This window comes from Belonocnema kinseyi, chromosome 7 (assembly GCF_010883055.1).
Source record: "Belonocnema kinseyi isolate 2016_QV_RU_SX_M_011 chromosome 7, B_treatae_v1, whole genome shotgun sequence".
Classification (NCBI taxonomy): domain Eukaryota; kingdom Metazoa; phylum Arthropoda; class Insecta; order Hymenoptera; family Cynipidae; genus Belonocnema; species Belonocnema kinseyi.
This window is the reverse complement of record NC_046663.1, coordinates 113696741-113713204: the sequence shown is the minus strand read 5'-3', so window position 1 is coordinate 113713204 and position 16464 is coordinate 113696741. Positions and strand designations below refer to the sequence as shown.

The 16464-nt window shown below is 30.3% G+C and overlaps 2 protein-coding genes across 3 annotated transcripts in view; one reads left to right on the top strand and one right to left on the bottom strand.

The window, feature by feature from the left end:
* Positions 1 to 5247, bottom strand: part of LOC117176278 (probable oligoribonuclease) — a 13250-nt gene extending 8003 nt beyond the window's left edge. Inside the window, exon 1 of one of the 2 annotated variants that reach the window (XM_033366458.1) lies at positions 5176 to 5247. Coding sequence is in view for 1 of the 2 variants with exons in the window: in XM_033366456.1 (XP_033222347.1) it covers positions 5035 to 5080 (46 nt within the window). In the remaining variant the exon portion in view is untranslated. The other variant, XM_033366456.1, reaches the window with a different exon arrangement.
* Positions 5248 to 8280: 3033 nt separating this feature from the next.
* Positions 8281 to 16464, top strand: part of LOC117177566 (selenoprotein F) — a 27813-nt gene continuing 19629 nt past the window's right edge. Inside the window, exons 1-2 of the mRNA XM_033368383.1 lie at positions 8281 to 8361; positions 15689 to 15804. Coding sequence (XP_033224274.1) covers positions 8314 to 8361; positions 15689 to 15804 — 164 coding nt within the window. The 5' untranslated portion in view covers positions 8281 to 8313. The remainder of the gene's footprint in view (positions 8362 to 15688; positions 15805 to 16464) is intronic.

Here is a 16464-nt window from a genome sequence, read left to right as displayed (position 1 = left end):
TGCCCTATTTAGGGGCTGCCCTCACCGTACTACGAAGTCGAATTCTTGTTTTCTCATTCTTCGTAAAATATGACGGTAAAGCAGTAGAAAGATTTTTTGAGGTTAGAAAAGTTTCATATGTATGGATGTCACCGATTTTTCTCAGATCTGAAGCCTGATCCAGGTTTTCGGTACAGTCTTTTTTTTTAATTATGAAACAAAAATGTATTGAAAAATCATATTTTTAATAAAAAAAAAACTATTATAGAAAGAAATTTCGAGATAAACAAGTGCTGAAAACATTTTTCTTTGACAAATATATTTTTTAATTGAAATAATCAAATATTTATACCACAGAAACAACTTTTTAAATGTTTGAAGTGTTTGAACATTATTGTTTAAATTTAAAATTAAAATAATTAAAACAAAATATATTTCTGGATAAGATATTTTGGTTGAAAATGTATATAGTATTTTTTAAATTATAAAAGTTCTTCCGAAAAATCGAAATGTTGATTAAAAACCACGTGTTTTTTAAAATTAATTTGTCGGTAAAATTTTCGTATAATTTTAATTTTAAATTCAAACAATAATTTTTAACACTTTAAATATTAAACAAAAAAATATTTGATAAAAATGTTTTATTCTCGTATTTTTAATAAATAATTAATATTGATCAAGAAACAATTTTATTTTGAGTTTTATTATTTGGGAATTTTTAAATTCGTTAATCGTATAAACTGTCCAAGAATTTTATTAGTTTTGTAATTTTATTATTCGGGACAGAGAGGTTCACCGAGTCGGGAATTTTATTTTTCGGGATATTTCAGCCGTCCCCATAGAATTACAGAAAATTTGCTCTAATTATAATTTCGGCGCTCGATCTTGTTGATTTTTTCCTACAGTATTAATAAAAAGAAATGTGTATGGAAATTTTTGATATCACAAAGTTAAAGATAATCTCAATTAAAAATTTAAAAATTCACATGTACATCCAATTTTTATTCTTGGGTCTTGGCGATTTTTTTCTAATCCATTTCAATGACTGGTAAACGGGGGTGATTTTCTCTTAGAAACTAAGAGATTAAAATTTTTAAAAATGTGGTAGGCTTTTTTGACATCTAGTTATGTAAAAAGGGTAAACTTCCGAAAATTTAAAAACTATTTATACTCTTTTAAGATGCTAATACAATTTACACAACGCTAATTGTAAAATTTGCAAATTTTGACGCCTTCAGTTTAAGAACTTGAATTTTAACGTTAAATATGCTTCATTTTCAGAATGCAGCCTTATTGCTTGAATTTTCAGAATTTTCGTTATTAGTTATAGGTTAGGGAAAAAATAACATTATAGGATTCGAAATTTTTACAACGCGAAAAATTTTTAATTTAACATTTAAAAATGCGAAAATACACCATTTTCCATGTTCATTTGCAATCCAGCGAGTCACTTTCTTCCGCTTCTTTTGAAAGTCGATGCTCTGCTTTCACTTTTCTTTTTAAAATATACCTTGAATTCAACGCATTTTAAATTCAATGTTTGCAGCTGCATTTAGATGTTTTTTCTTTTAAATATCAATTAATTAAAACATTTTATTTATTTTTCACGATTGTAATTTATAACTTCTAAAATTGAATAATTGTAGCTCAAACATGAAAAAGTATAGACTAATTTCAAATTTATAGAGGTTCTATCATATATATTGAACTATTAAAACCTCTGACCTTTTTTAAGGATTTTAAAACTCTTTTAAAAACTTTTTTTAACTATTTTGATTGTGATTTCTTAATAAAAGAATAAGTGTTTGAGTCTCCAGAACAGCAATTTTTTTAATATTTAAAGCTTTAATAGTTGAGACATTTTAAATTTGTAGTATTCAGTATATTGAATAATTTCAAATTTAAAACTATTAAAATATGTCATCAGAATTTTTGAATGAAAAGTGTTCGATAATTTTAGATTGAAACATTTCAAATTATTTAGTTACAAATTAAAATCGTACAACTTCAAGTTTTATTAATTTTTTTATCATTTGTCACCCCCAGAAATTATTATTATTTTTTTGTGTCAAGAAAATAACGCTTGATTTTTGTAAAAATTAACAAATATATATTAAAGGTTCACTCAAGGTCATTTTTGTTAAAAAATCTTGTTCCTGAATAAATTGACTCTTATTGTTTCCAATTTTATTCTGTCACTCAGGGATTGTGTTTTTCATAGAAAACATTGAAATGTGGTTTTTTCACGTTTATAAAATTATAATTGAAGGTCACTCGGGGTAATTTTCTATGAAAAATTTTGACTTACAAAGAATATTGGTCAAACAATAGAATGGATTTCTTCGCCCGAGATACAAACGTAAATTGTACTATTGTAAAAACAACTGGAAAAATTTAGACGAAATCCAAATTTGGTAAAGAAAACAAGCCTTTGTCGACCTTTAAATACTAATTTTATTCCCCAAAAGATTTTTCAAAATTCTCTTCGAAACACTTTTATTGTAACAATTTAATTGAAGAAAAATATTTTTTATAAAAATAAAAATAGTACAATTTTTACATACAATTCTTAAAATGAAAAAACTGTGTGTCAAAGCACAATCCAATCCGACTATTTTTTCGAAAGTTATCCGATATACACACAACCACAACATCAATAACAACGACGACTTAGACGCCAGAGAGAAACACAGATGCCGACGTAAAAACTTGTTTTTCTGACTCAAGGAGCCTCAAAACGTCGAAATTTCATGAAATTCGCGGAAGTCTTTTTTCGCATAAAACTCTTCTCATTATGGATGAGAATGTGAAAAAATAATCATAGGGCCTTGTAAAAGTAGCGTTTTTCGCCTCTTGACTTTTTCCCATATCAAGCTTTTTTTGCTTGAAATGTCCATTTTCGTTTCGTTTTTTGGATTTTGAAAATCCTTTAACTTTGGTAAGTTTGATTTTATCAAAAAAAATTATCAAAGTCAAAGTCTAATTCAATCCGACCTGTCTTTTGAAAGTTATCCGGTATACAGACAACAATGACGACGCCGGACAGACAAACAGACCCCGACGTAAAATCTTGTTTTTCTGACTCAAGAGGCCTCAAAACGTCGACATTTGATAAAATCCGAAAAAGTTATTTTTCATAAAAAAAATAATAATACCTTCTCATTTTGGATGAGAATGTAAAAATTATCAACAAGATTTGTAAAAAATCTTTCAAAGAATAAAATGATTGTCTCGTAAGTTAGAACCGAAAAATTACTATTTCAAAAAAATGAAAGTTGTTCTAAATATTGAGCTATACTCGCGACCGAGACAAATCGGGAAAAGAAAGTAAATTTGAAAATTGAACTGCAGTTCGAGTATTAGAAATTTAACAATGATTGATTTTACAAGATGATTCTAGATCTGTTAAAAATTATATCATTTACATATTTTAACGTTAAAATTTGAACTAATTTAATTCGAAAGCCTTAGTAGTGACACAAGTGTAAACGTTCGAATTAATGGCTTCTTAAATGAACGCATTTATTCAATTTCAAAATCATTTTGAAGTATTATTTCAGTATAAAATATTCCATTTTTAATCTCTTTAGTTTGGAAATTTAAAAAAAAACAATTTTCAATAGTAAACAATTTGAAAAAGAATTGTCACAATTTCCGAGTGACAAATTTAAACTTTGAATGTTACATTTTTTTGAATCATTTCTTTGAACGTTACAATTATAATTGTTTTATTTTTTTATCTGTATTTCCAAGGTAAAAGTATTTCATTTTAATTCTTAAAGAACAGGATTCTACAAAAATGTTAGGAAAATTGGTAATCAGTCTAAAAGACATTTAAAAGTTCCGAAAAAAATTAAAAATAATTTTAAAATATTTGAAATAATTTAAAAGAGAATTGATACTTTTGATGATTTTAAAATGTTTTGAAATGTTGAATTTTATTTTTAAAAATTACATAATTTTAAGAGGAGGTATAAAAATATGGCATCGCTGAAAAAATCCTGAAAGGGATGAACAAAACATCTCAAAAAATGAAATCTCCGGCACCTGAATAACAATTTTAAAAAAATTGTATTAAAAAATACATTAAAAATCACGTACGCTTTGAAAGAAAAAAATTTTCTGTCTAAATTTTCTTCGTACCTACATAGGAACATTTTTGAAACAAACTTTGCAGGATTCAATTCAACAACGATTTATATCAAAATTTATTTTTATTATTTTTCTATTAAAAAAAAAATTCGATTTTTCAGAACTTTTAAATATTTTTTTCTAATACTATGCACATTTTCAAACAAAAATTTTCATACAGAAATATATATTCGATTATTGTATTTTCAATAAATAAATAATATTTAATAAACAAGTTTTTGAATTGTTTAAATTCATGAATTTTCTAGTTCGGATATTTTATAATTCAGCCATTTTCTTTAGGGATTTTTCATATTCGGTAATATCTTATTGTCCGGAATTTTATTTATTTTATTTTTCGTGAATTCTCCAATTCGACTTGTATAATTTCGGGAATTTTATTCTTTGGTTATCTTTCAATTTACGAATTTTACAGTGTTAATATAGTAACAGAAACATTTTAAGTTTAGAAATTTTATAACAAGAATTCACTTAGAATGAATACTTTAAAAAATGGTATAATCGAATTTTCTTTTAAATAAATTAATTTTTCACAAAAAAAGGAGTTTTTAACAAAATAAGAGAATCCTCGAAAAAAGATGAAATTTCAATTAGGAAGTTTATTTTTCTACCAAGAATGACGAATTTTCAGCAAAATTACTGACTTCCAAATACTATATGAAAACAGATTAATTTGTTTCCAAATTTTTTCCATTTTTAACGAAAAGAGATCGATTTTAAAACAAAAGGATTGATTTTTTACCAAACCAGAAAAATTATAAAATTGATTTATTAAGTAAAAAAGTTCAATTTTTAATTTAAAGTATCAATTTTCAACAAAAATAGTAGAATCGAAATTTCTTTTAAAGAAATTGGTTTTGGACAATCAGAAAAGGAAGATAGGAAAAGCAAAACATTGCTTGCCTCTTTTTGTAGAATGTTTGCAACTTTCTACTGCACAAACACGCATTACAAATACCCAATTTATCTTCACATAACAGAAAATTTTATAGTTAGAATGCACTGCCTAACCACTTCACATGTCAACGAACACTATTTACATACCGAAGCGCAAAGCTGTAGTAAATTTTGGTATACTATTCTGATATGGAACGGAATTGTCTCTCTCTTCTCACTCGACTAATCCGCAGTCAGTTGCTACATGGCGCGTCCCTTACTACAGGGTCCCTAGGTCCCGCTAGGAGCAAGTAAAAAAAAGTAAACCAATCAGAGGCGGTATCCGAACTTTCAGACATCTTGGATCCAGTTGGATCCAGCCAATGCAGTGAGTATGGTGGGGGGCGTCGGTTCACTCCAAGTCGAACGTATTTGAGCATCGAATTGGCGGGACCATGGTTTGTTGGATCATGGCTTGGAGCCACATCTGCTTTTCTCTCCCCGGTGGGGGAGAACATTACTGTTCGCATGGAGAATAGATATAAGGAGACCAATCTGTAATGCATGGACTTCACCAAAAGCGGTCACTTTCTGTTGCCAGAAGTACGCACATGCATATGTGTAAAATCACACTTACTATAGTTAAAAACTTTCCGAACGTGGCATACCAACCGCACTTTAAAAAAAATATGGCCGCCTCCATTATTTTGTTTTGACAGGTCGCTTGAACAAATAAATAATTGATAATCAGACAGGATTTTTTGAAATGTTTGTGGAATAAAAAATTATTAGCCATGAAAGAGGTATGTAGTATGTTTATTAATATATCAAATTACTTTTACCAACACTATGCGTGCGACAGGTATTCGACGCGTTCGTAACAAAAACAATAAACATACAACTTATACCACTCTGAAAGCCTTGTACACTACACTTGAAACCACACTTGTTGGAAACTTTCGCTTTTATACATCGATTTTTAAATATAACATTCTTTCCTTTATTCACAAACTATTAATTGTTCAATCATTATTTATTTACATTTGACTCGCATTCACATCGGCAGCCATATTTTTTTACAGTTCGGTTGGCACGACACGTTCGGGAAGTTTTGAACTATACGTAAGTGTAATTTTGCACATGTGTGTGTGCGTACTTCTAGCAACAGAAAAGTGTTCATTTTTAGTTCCACTAGTTTGGTCTCCTTATGTCTATTCTCCATGACTGTTCGTTTCGTTTCAGACCATCCCATGGGCAATACAAAATCCCAACACTAGTTCGTGACCGTATATACAAGGCTGTTGAGGCAAGTATGCACACCGCGTACAGTAACGAAGTAACGCCATCTAGTGGAGATAGAAAAAACTACAGCTCTATTCAGGCAACCCCTCCGCCCCGCTTCTAAAAACGTACCTGCGTCGGATCCGTCGGTTCACTCCAAGTCGAACGTATTTGAGCATCAAATTGGCGGGACCATGCTTTGTTGTTGGATCTCGAGTTCCTCAAGGGAGAGTTGTATCACCACTCACTCCGCTTCTGATTGGTGCCGCAAAAGTGGAATCGGATGTTTTGAAATAAATTTTTTGTAAAATATCAGTTGGTCTTTGGAATTCAATAAAGAGCATGTGATATTTAGAAAATTGTCGATTTTACCAGTTTTAGGTTCCCCCGGCTTTTTTCTAGAAAAATAAATATTTTGTCTTAAAAATTTGGGAAATGATAGCGAATATGCTAACGGACGTCCCCACATACTTTTTTTTAGGTTAATTCAAAAAAGTTTTAATTTAGCAAAATGTGATTGATTTGCATAGCGCTTAGGAAATAGTATCGATTTTTTCGGTGTTAGATTCCCCCGGCTTTTTTCCTAGGATAAGAAATATTTTCCCTTCAAAATCTGGGAAATTATAGTGAACATGCTAACGGACGTCCCCACACACACGTCCCCCCGAGCGTCACTTTCAAACTACACAATATTTTTGGTCGGAAACTTTGCATTTACAAATAAACATAGTAACTAATCTCCCGGAACTAACTTTGTTTGCAGGCAATACAAAAAGTTTATTTCATAAATAATTTTCAGATTATCGGAAAGGCAGAGATAAAAAACGACGTAACCTCAAAATAATGCATATGCATAAAATTTCTATTTAGCACAATAATTTGTTTTGTTATTATCCCTCAAAAAAGAGTCCGGGGACGTCCGTTATGATATTTTATAGCATCTCCGAATTCAGTTTTTAAAAATTTTCATTTTCGTGGAAAAAAAGCTGGGGAAACAGTAAGTATCACATGCCCTTAAATTAAACTGTTATTTATAGAATAAATCTGTTATAATTTTTTGCCTGAAATAATAAGTTACACAATTTATATGCAGTCTTGTGCATTTTTTAATAATTATTTATTGAAATTACAAGAATTGTTTTTAAGGGCATGTGATACTCACAGTTTCCCCGGCTTTTTTTCCACAAAAATGAAAATTTTTAAAAACTGAATTCAGAGATGCTATAAAATATCATAACGGACGTCCCCGGCCTCTTTTTTGGGGGATAATAACAAAAAATTTTACTGTGCTAAATAAAAATTTTATGCATATGTATTATTTTGAGGTTACGTCGTTTTTCATCTCTGCCTTTCCGATAATCTGGAAATTATTTATGAAATAAACTTTTTTGATTGCCTGCAAAAAGGGTTAGTTCCGGGAGATTAGTTACTATGTTAATTTGCAAGTCTAAACTTTTCGGCCAAAAATATTGTGTAGTTTGGAAGTAACGCACAGGAGAATTGTAACATACATAACCTCCAAATGTACATACGTTGTTAGCAATATCAAAAAAAATTTTGAAAAAAAAACACAAATAAAGTGTGTGGGGACGTCCGTTAGCATGTTCGCTATCATTTCCCAAATTTTTAAGACAAAATATTGATTATTCTAGAAAAAAAAGCCGTCGGAACCTAAAACTGGTAAAATCGATACTAATTCCTAAACGCTATGCAAATTAATCGGATTTTGCTAAATTAAAACTTTTTTGAATTAAACCAAAAAAAAAGTGTGTAAGGACGTCCGTTAGAATGGTCGCTATCATGCCCCAAATTTTTAAGACAAAATATTGATTATTAAAGAAAAAAAGTCGTCGGAACCTAAAACTGGTAAAATCGACAATTTTCTAAGTATCACATGCCCTTAAAGTAATTATGAATTGCGCGCCAAGTGCGGCCTACCAGCGCGCGGCCCTAGCGCAAGCGCAGTAGCACAGGGTGTCAACATTGGTATCACTGGTCACCGGTCGCATAGCCACATATGCAGGTATGGCGAAGTTAGTGACAGTATTTTCGATTGTTTTCGTTACGATAATTGTAAGTCTAATATTCACGTACTAATTCAAAATGAAATTATATTATTTGCTATATATGTTCTTTTGTGCAATTGCAGTTTAGGGGCATCGCCTGTTTTTTGGCAACAAACTATTAGAATCTTCAGTGAAAGATAAAATATGGGTATGTCACGATATCGGAATGATCATATTTAATTCACCGTTTAGGTGCTTTTAAGAATTCAAACGGCGAGAAACACCCCTTTGATAGGTCACAAGAACAATTTTTCAAAACCCTACCCTTTTCGAACGTTTCGTGAGGGCGAGAAAGCACCTCAGTGGCTAGTCATAACATTAATATTGGTTGAATCCCCCTAGCCATTTCCAATTTCTCGTTATATATGATCAGTACGATATATCGCGACAGAACCATATTTGAGACATCATAGTAACAAAAGTAAAAGTAGTTTTAAATTTTTGCATCATCAAATCGATTCATTTATCATTCAATTAAAGATTCTAATAGTTCTTTGCCAAACAAAAAATGTTTCCCAGCCAAGGCAGAGGTGACAGGTGACGCTCCTATTCTGCAACCCAACCTATCTGAACTATTCAAAAGTCATAATACAAGACTCATAATTATCCACGTGAAACTTATGTTTTCTCTGTTTACACTATTAAACTATAAAACTGATAAAACCTTCCATATAGGAAAATTTTATTCATAGGAGTTAATTATTTTACAAAATAATTGAATAGATTAGTAAATTATAACGCGATAAGAGGAAAATATAATATAATATACAATGTAATATAATAACGCATATGAAGTATTATTTATAAATATTTTAAACGCCTATGTGTGTCTATTCCGCAAATCACTAAAGGTGGTAAAACAATTTAGTTACGAAAGTAGTGCCTTTATCCCGCCATGTCCCCATCCTGGGACGGAACGGTTACGCTAAGGAGTGAACAAGGCACTTTAATTATAATGTAATTATTTTTAAATAAAAAAAGTATTTTTTATGTTATTTTGTGTGGAGTAATATTATTTATCATTTGTTTACATATAAATCGTAATGAACACTAACATCTTTTGAAAATGGCATAAGATTTACTTTACTTCACGATAAAACAATACCCATTCATTTTGTAACAAGAATTTAATATAAATATTTATTTCCATTAGAAATAAATATGAAATATGATAGTAAAAATATTTATAAAATATATTTCACACGCCTTAAATGTATACTTAACTATGTTTGGTATTTATTTAGCATGTAATTCACGCACTGTCTATGGTTGCGGAATTTCTCGTAACTTTTATCTCTTTTCCAGCTCGGTCAGGGCTAACGTTACGGAATTTTCCATAATCGTAACCCCATTTCCAGTTTCTTCAGGGCAAACGTTACAGAAAATTCCGTAACCATAGACATTGTCTATAATTTATTTTTATTATAAATTTCTCGAATTTTAACATATTTCGTTATATACTAGTTGTATTAAAGATCATTTATGTTTAAAAGAGTTTTATGAACTACCTTTTCATACACAAAGATCTTAAAATGCTGAAAATATTGATATTTTCAAAATTATTTTGCTAACACGTTCAAAATCACTATTTCGAAAGATAAAAACATTCGTAGCGGAAAAATAAGTGACTGAGATTCGTACAAATTTAACAACTTTTCTAATCTCTGTATGTCAAGAAAATAAAAGCTTCGTAAATATGTATACTAAAAACAAAATTTAAAAAATAACATCTTCAACTCTTCACAAAATAGCCTGATAGGTATAAAATACGTACAATCGCACAATGATACACTAAAATTTTATAATGTATAGGACTGGATCTTTGAACATCCAATCATTATGTATTTGTTGGGTTTCTTTCCAATCTGTTAAGATATTATTTATAAATTTAAATAAGGTACATTTGTTTACCAGGCGCGCACACTACCTCCGCCACCGGGGTAGCGACGGGCTATTTTCTTTTTAAAAAAAACGCTTATACTTCATTTTTACTTAAAATTATGAATTGTTTAGTATTATTTTCAGTAAAATTTACATTTCCCAGTCCATCTCACTCAAATCTACACCCCACCCACCCAACCTCTTGCCCCCCCCCCACCCGTTAGGGTATCGACCGCTAATTTTCATTCATGGTTTGTGCGGCCATGATGTTTACATCTGCTAGCAATGAAAAAGGGTTGAAACTGTCAGAGATACAGTATCCTGTCTCGTCCCAGTACGTGTCCCGTCTCGACTCAACCTTTACTTTTCATTTATATCTAAATAATAAACATTTTCCTTTAAAAATGCATAAAATTCACTTATTATAATAAAATTCAATGATTAATCTTTATAGTCAGCGTTATAAAAAACATATTCTTAAATTGCAAATAATTAATTTCTATTTAAAATTACCTTAAAATAACATAATCTATCTCCTAAAATGTTGACATTACTGTTTTCTTCTACTATTTCATATTTTTGTCTATTTTGAGAACTGGCGAATCAGTTCTTTATCTATTCCTAAAGAAAAAACAGGTCGATCGCCTTCAATTTTAGTAAAACTCATATTTGACACCACGCGTATTTACCCCCCCCCCCCCACCACAAACAATAATTGGAAATGAGTCGTTGCGTTCTCGACCCAGAAACTTCTTTAAATCGATATTCGTCCCAATTCGAAGGCATCCTGACCCCATTTTATTTAAGTTCATGTCCGATTTCGGGTATTTAAAAATCGCAGGCTTGTGAAAAAGATGTAAAAGGTTATGGTTGACTTTAAATTCGAAACGATAACGACTAGGGGGCTATAACTCGTACTCACCCCCGATTCCTTTCCAATATTTCTGTGTGTGTGTGGGGGGGGGGGGTAAAGTTTGGAGGCAAATCGATTGAACTATAATATTGATGCATTTTAATTAAGCGTAAGGAAGCTATGGTAATACATATTATTTGAAAAAAACCGTTTTTCATAGTGAAACATTTTTCACTAACCTAATTTAAAATTGAAACCAGAGCGGACAAGACTCCTTGATTCAAGGAAAATCGATTGACCTATAATATCAATACATTTTATTGAGGATTCAGGAAGTTATTCTTATTTATAATACAGTGAAACTACTATAGTGCTCCTATACACCTGCCTGCGGCAGGTTTTTGATCATAAATTTTGAAATAAAATAATTCTGACCATTTTTGTAAAAAAAAAATCATAAGGTTGGGAAAGGGATGGGATGCAACGGAACTTCACCATTCCCTTTTCCAGCTCAAAAAATTATCATTTCAAATATATAATTTGATTTGTCTTTGTATTTAAAAAATTGTTTGTAATATTTTTCAGGCCTCACAGACCGGTCCCTATATTCCTTTTTGTACAGTATATTTAGTTAAGGTCCCTAAAATACCCTATTTTTAAGATTTGGTCCCTATGGGTACCCTATTTCATTGAGGTACTTTGTCAAAAATAACAAAAATCATAATTTTCATTCATTAAATAAATTCGTGGGTTAATCACTATTCATTTCAGTTCTATACCTATTTTTGACTTATCTTGCATATTTCAGAAAATATCATCATAGAATATCACGGAATTTTATAATATTTTAGTGAATTTAAAAAATGTATTCGTGAGAAGGGAGATATTTTGTAGGGTTTTAAAGATTTGAAAAGATTTTTAATTCTCTTCAATTTTAGGAATTCACTGGAAGTTTTTTAATTCACTTGAATTTATATAAATTTACTCTTTTCTATTCAAAAGATATGAAAGGATTCGAAATATTTGAGGAAATTTTAAAAGATTCCCAACCTTTTTTTATTTATTTCAGTAGTTCGAAGACTTTCAAAGACTGAAGTATTTTAGGGTATTTTAAAATATTCCAAGACATTTTCAAGAGATTTGAACAATTTAAAGGGATTTCCAAGAGTTTGAATAGTTTTAAGGGATTTTAATATTTTAATGGATTTCAAAGAATTTTTCTCCAGACATGAGTGATTTCGTAGGATTTCTAAAATTTGAAGATATTTCCAAATATTTTTCAAAATTCATTTGTAATTGGCCCTGAATTCTTATTAATTTTTCTAAATCCTTTTCAATTCTTCTAAATTTCCACTCAATGCTACCCAATTCAATTAATTGTTCCATGTTTTTAATTGTTTTCAATCTACTTGAGTGATTTTTAAATTCAGGTTGATTTTTTTGGATTTCATCTAATTCATCTCATTTTTTTAAAATCTCTCTAAATCCGCTAAAAATTTATTGTAACCAATCAATTTTTTTTCGATTTTCAAAATTATTCCAATTTATTTGAATGATTTGCAGATTTGTATTTCGTCTTGGAATTCACCCTGAATTATTTTCAAATCTTTGGAATTCTCTTGAATTTTTTTAATTCACTCAATTCTACTTAATTCAGCTATTTTTTTTTGAATTTTTAAAAGTTTTTACTTAATTAATTCTGAAGTCTTATTAACCTCACCTTGAATTCTTAGGCATTTCATCGAATTCACAGCTAGTTCATCACTGTCCTGAGTCGACTTCGGCACCGCACTGTGGGAGAAAATCTCATTTCTCATTCTCATTGTAATAAATAATTCTCTTGACAAAATATTCAAATTTAAGCTTTTATCAAATTTTAATTTCTTTAATCGCTAGAATGGATACAGATATTCCTAAAAAATGTTTCTTTAATAATATTTAGTCAAATATAACAACTTAAATGATTATAAACAATTTATATAAACAAATTCCAAATGTTGGCAGTTTCACTCGGAAAAAGACGCGTTTTCAATCACAATATATTGAGAATGAATTAGAACACTGCATGCAAATTTAAAATTGTCTATCTTATTTGTTTATAAATATTTAGATTGTTACATTTTACCAGATATTATCGAAGGTATATTATTTTCAGAAATATATGTACCCATTCTGATCATCAAAGAAAATTTAAATTTGATAAAACCTTAATTATAAATATTTTGTCAAAAGAATGGTTAATAACAGTGGTTATTGTTAACATTTCTAATATTTTTTGTGCCAAGCAATCATTCGTCCAATAGCTTAAAACATTTTCAGTAAAAAAATTTTTCTTAACGAAAGGGCCAAAATTTTGAATTTGTTTATAAAAATTTAAATTTTTATATTTGATAAAATATTATTAAATATTTATTATTTTAATGAATACCTGAAGTCGTTCTGGCGATTAAAGGAAATTATAATTTAAACATTCTCAAATTTTAATATTTTGCCAAAAGAATTGTTTATAAGAATTGTTTATAAAAATGGCTATTATAAACTTTCAAATTAGGTTTGTAATTAAATGTCATTCCTACATTAATATGAAGCACTTTTAACAACAAAAAAGAACCATTTTTTTATCGATAATAAGACTATTTGCTAATATGTTCATAAAATTGGTTTATAACAAATAAATGGAATAATGAGCAAATTATATGTTTTCTATGAGTCTCTAAACATTAATTTAAAACCATATAACACGGTCGTATACACTGGTCAGGAGACTCGTGGAGGGGGATGTTCCCTTATTGAATCTTCCGGGTAATTAGAAAAATTGCCACTAGGGTGTGTAATAGTAGAGTAGTGGCGGTTTCATTTGAAATTTGAATGTGATAAAATCAATTTTTTCAACATGCATTTATTAATTTAAATAATATGGATGCGTTTGTAAATATAGTCAAAATAATAAACGCTTAGTAAAGCTTAAACATGATGAAATTAAAAATAAATTTAATTAAGTTGACTTAAAAAATTTTTAATAATCAAAATAATACGAGATATGTTAATATATATAATTATGTTTGAATTGAAATGCCAGAAATTCGAAGAAAGTAAAAAATCTCGTTAGTAACAAAAACTTACTGATAAGCAAAGTAACAATTCTATTTTACATAGATAAGGGCGGTTGCCGCAAACATTCCCTTAATTTCCCGCAAGTATTCTTATTATTGAATATTGTCGATTTGGCACCATTTCTTAAACGCGGATGTTTCAAAGGAGTACGATAGATAATTCGCACTTCTTTGTCATATTTGTGACGTACTCTCTAATAATATTCTCATCGGAAAAATGCATTTCACATACACGTGCTGTAGATCGGAAAACAATAACACCGGGAACACACGATTCCCATTCTCTTCGGAGTCTAGAAGCACTAGGCACTTTGAACGTATAACTTTTTCCTTTACATTTGCTCCTTTTTCCTTCCTACTTCGGCACCGAACACGCAAACGGCATTTTTCTACAGATTGCACATCTGCAGTGGACTGCAATAATATTCTTGTTGTTCCAGTATTACTTCGACTTTGAGGCTAGAAAACGTGTTTACATTTTCAAATTTTTTACGCGCCATGTCGCGTGGTGGCAAGATAGCGAAAATTTTTGGCTTACGTAAGGGAACATCCCTCACCGCGAGAGCCCCCGGACCTGTGTATAGTGTATACGACCGTGCAATATAAAATTTTCTTGATCAGAGTTATTAAAGCGTACAAAATTCTTTTGCACAAAATTTCAGTTTCCAATCCTGTGGGAACGGGAGGGGGAGTAATTTTAAATGGGAACCTCTATTTTTTTCCGATTTAGATTCTCTTTAAAAAATACAAAAATTAAAAAAATAATGATTCTATGTGTTTCACACGTGTTTTGTTTTGTGGTTAGAGTTTGATTGAATTATCGGTATTATCGATTACCATCCAATCATTTGTCAACTATTTTCTTGGGCTCCGTAACACCGGTGGCGAAGTCTAAACTATTTTCTAAATTTATTTCCTATTTAATTATTTTGTTGTCAAAACTGTTTTCTACATTACTTTCCTTTTACAACGTAAATTTTCAAGGTTTGTGCTCATACCTAGCACCATTTCTTCAATAAAATAGATTTATTTAGTAATGACGCCGCTGCCCCGGTCTACCCTACATTCAACTGTTTATTTTTGGCCAATATCGTTATAAAGACGAAACCAATAAAAGTGTCCGACCAGTGGGTTTACTGCCCTATAAGGTTTTTGCATATACTCCTTTTTATATACTTTTTTTTTAAACAATTAAAAACGCGTCACGTAGTTTATGAACAATCTCTAAGGACCTAGTCGAGTAATCGAATATGGTATTTCAGCAATACTTATCCAAACTCGTGTTCTGCAAGAGGGTTTCAAACACTAATCTATATAATATTGATTTTTTTGGATTCAACCCGTCATTATTTCTTGATATGATATTTTGGCTATCAATCCGTTTTTCTTGCTTGGTCAACGGAAGTCGGTGCATAGTAAATGAAATATTTTTCTATGCGTACGAGCCATACTTCTTTTTTTTTATGAATAAAATATATTTATTTCAGACCAATGGTTTTGCAGAATATTCTGCCGAGGATTGCAAACTCCTAGGATTCAACAAAGCCAATTTATTGTGCTCCACTTGTGAGAAGTTGAACAAGTATAATTTAAATGATATTTAGTGAGTACAAAAAAGTAAATTCTATCTAGTTTTGCAGCAATTATATATGTACATACTTCACATACCTATAAAAAAGCACCAAGATAGACTAGAATTTCAAATATGTAGATTTCCTTCCCACTTTTATCTTTGGATGAAGCGATAGACGGATAATTATTTAAAATATGAAGAATATTTATACGAGGGTGAATCAAATATTAACCGGAATTCTTTTTTAATATTTATTTATTTATAAAACAATACAAAAATACTATTGATTATTTTTCTACATAGTCTCTTTCACGCCCTACACATTTTTCCAGCGGTTTGGAAGCTTGTTAATTCCTTGCTCGTAGAAACTTTGAGGTCGAGTCATCAACCAATTGCGCACGCAATCCTCCAAGTGCATCTTTCATGGGCGCAAACAAATGATAGTCACAGGGTGACAAATCTGGGCTGTATGGAGGATGCTCAAGGGTTTCCCAATGCATATCCTCCAGTTTTTGTTTCGTTTCATCCGCCGTATGTGGCCTGGCATTGTCATGAAAAGGATGACGTTTCTGATGGGGTTACCGCGTCTTTTGCTTCTATAAGCGGCTTTTGCTGCCTCCAACAGCTGGCAGTAGTAGGCAGCGTTAACCGTACGTCGATCATGTAGGAAATCAATGAGCAACACTCCTC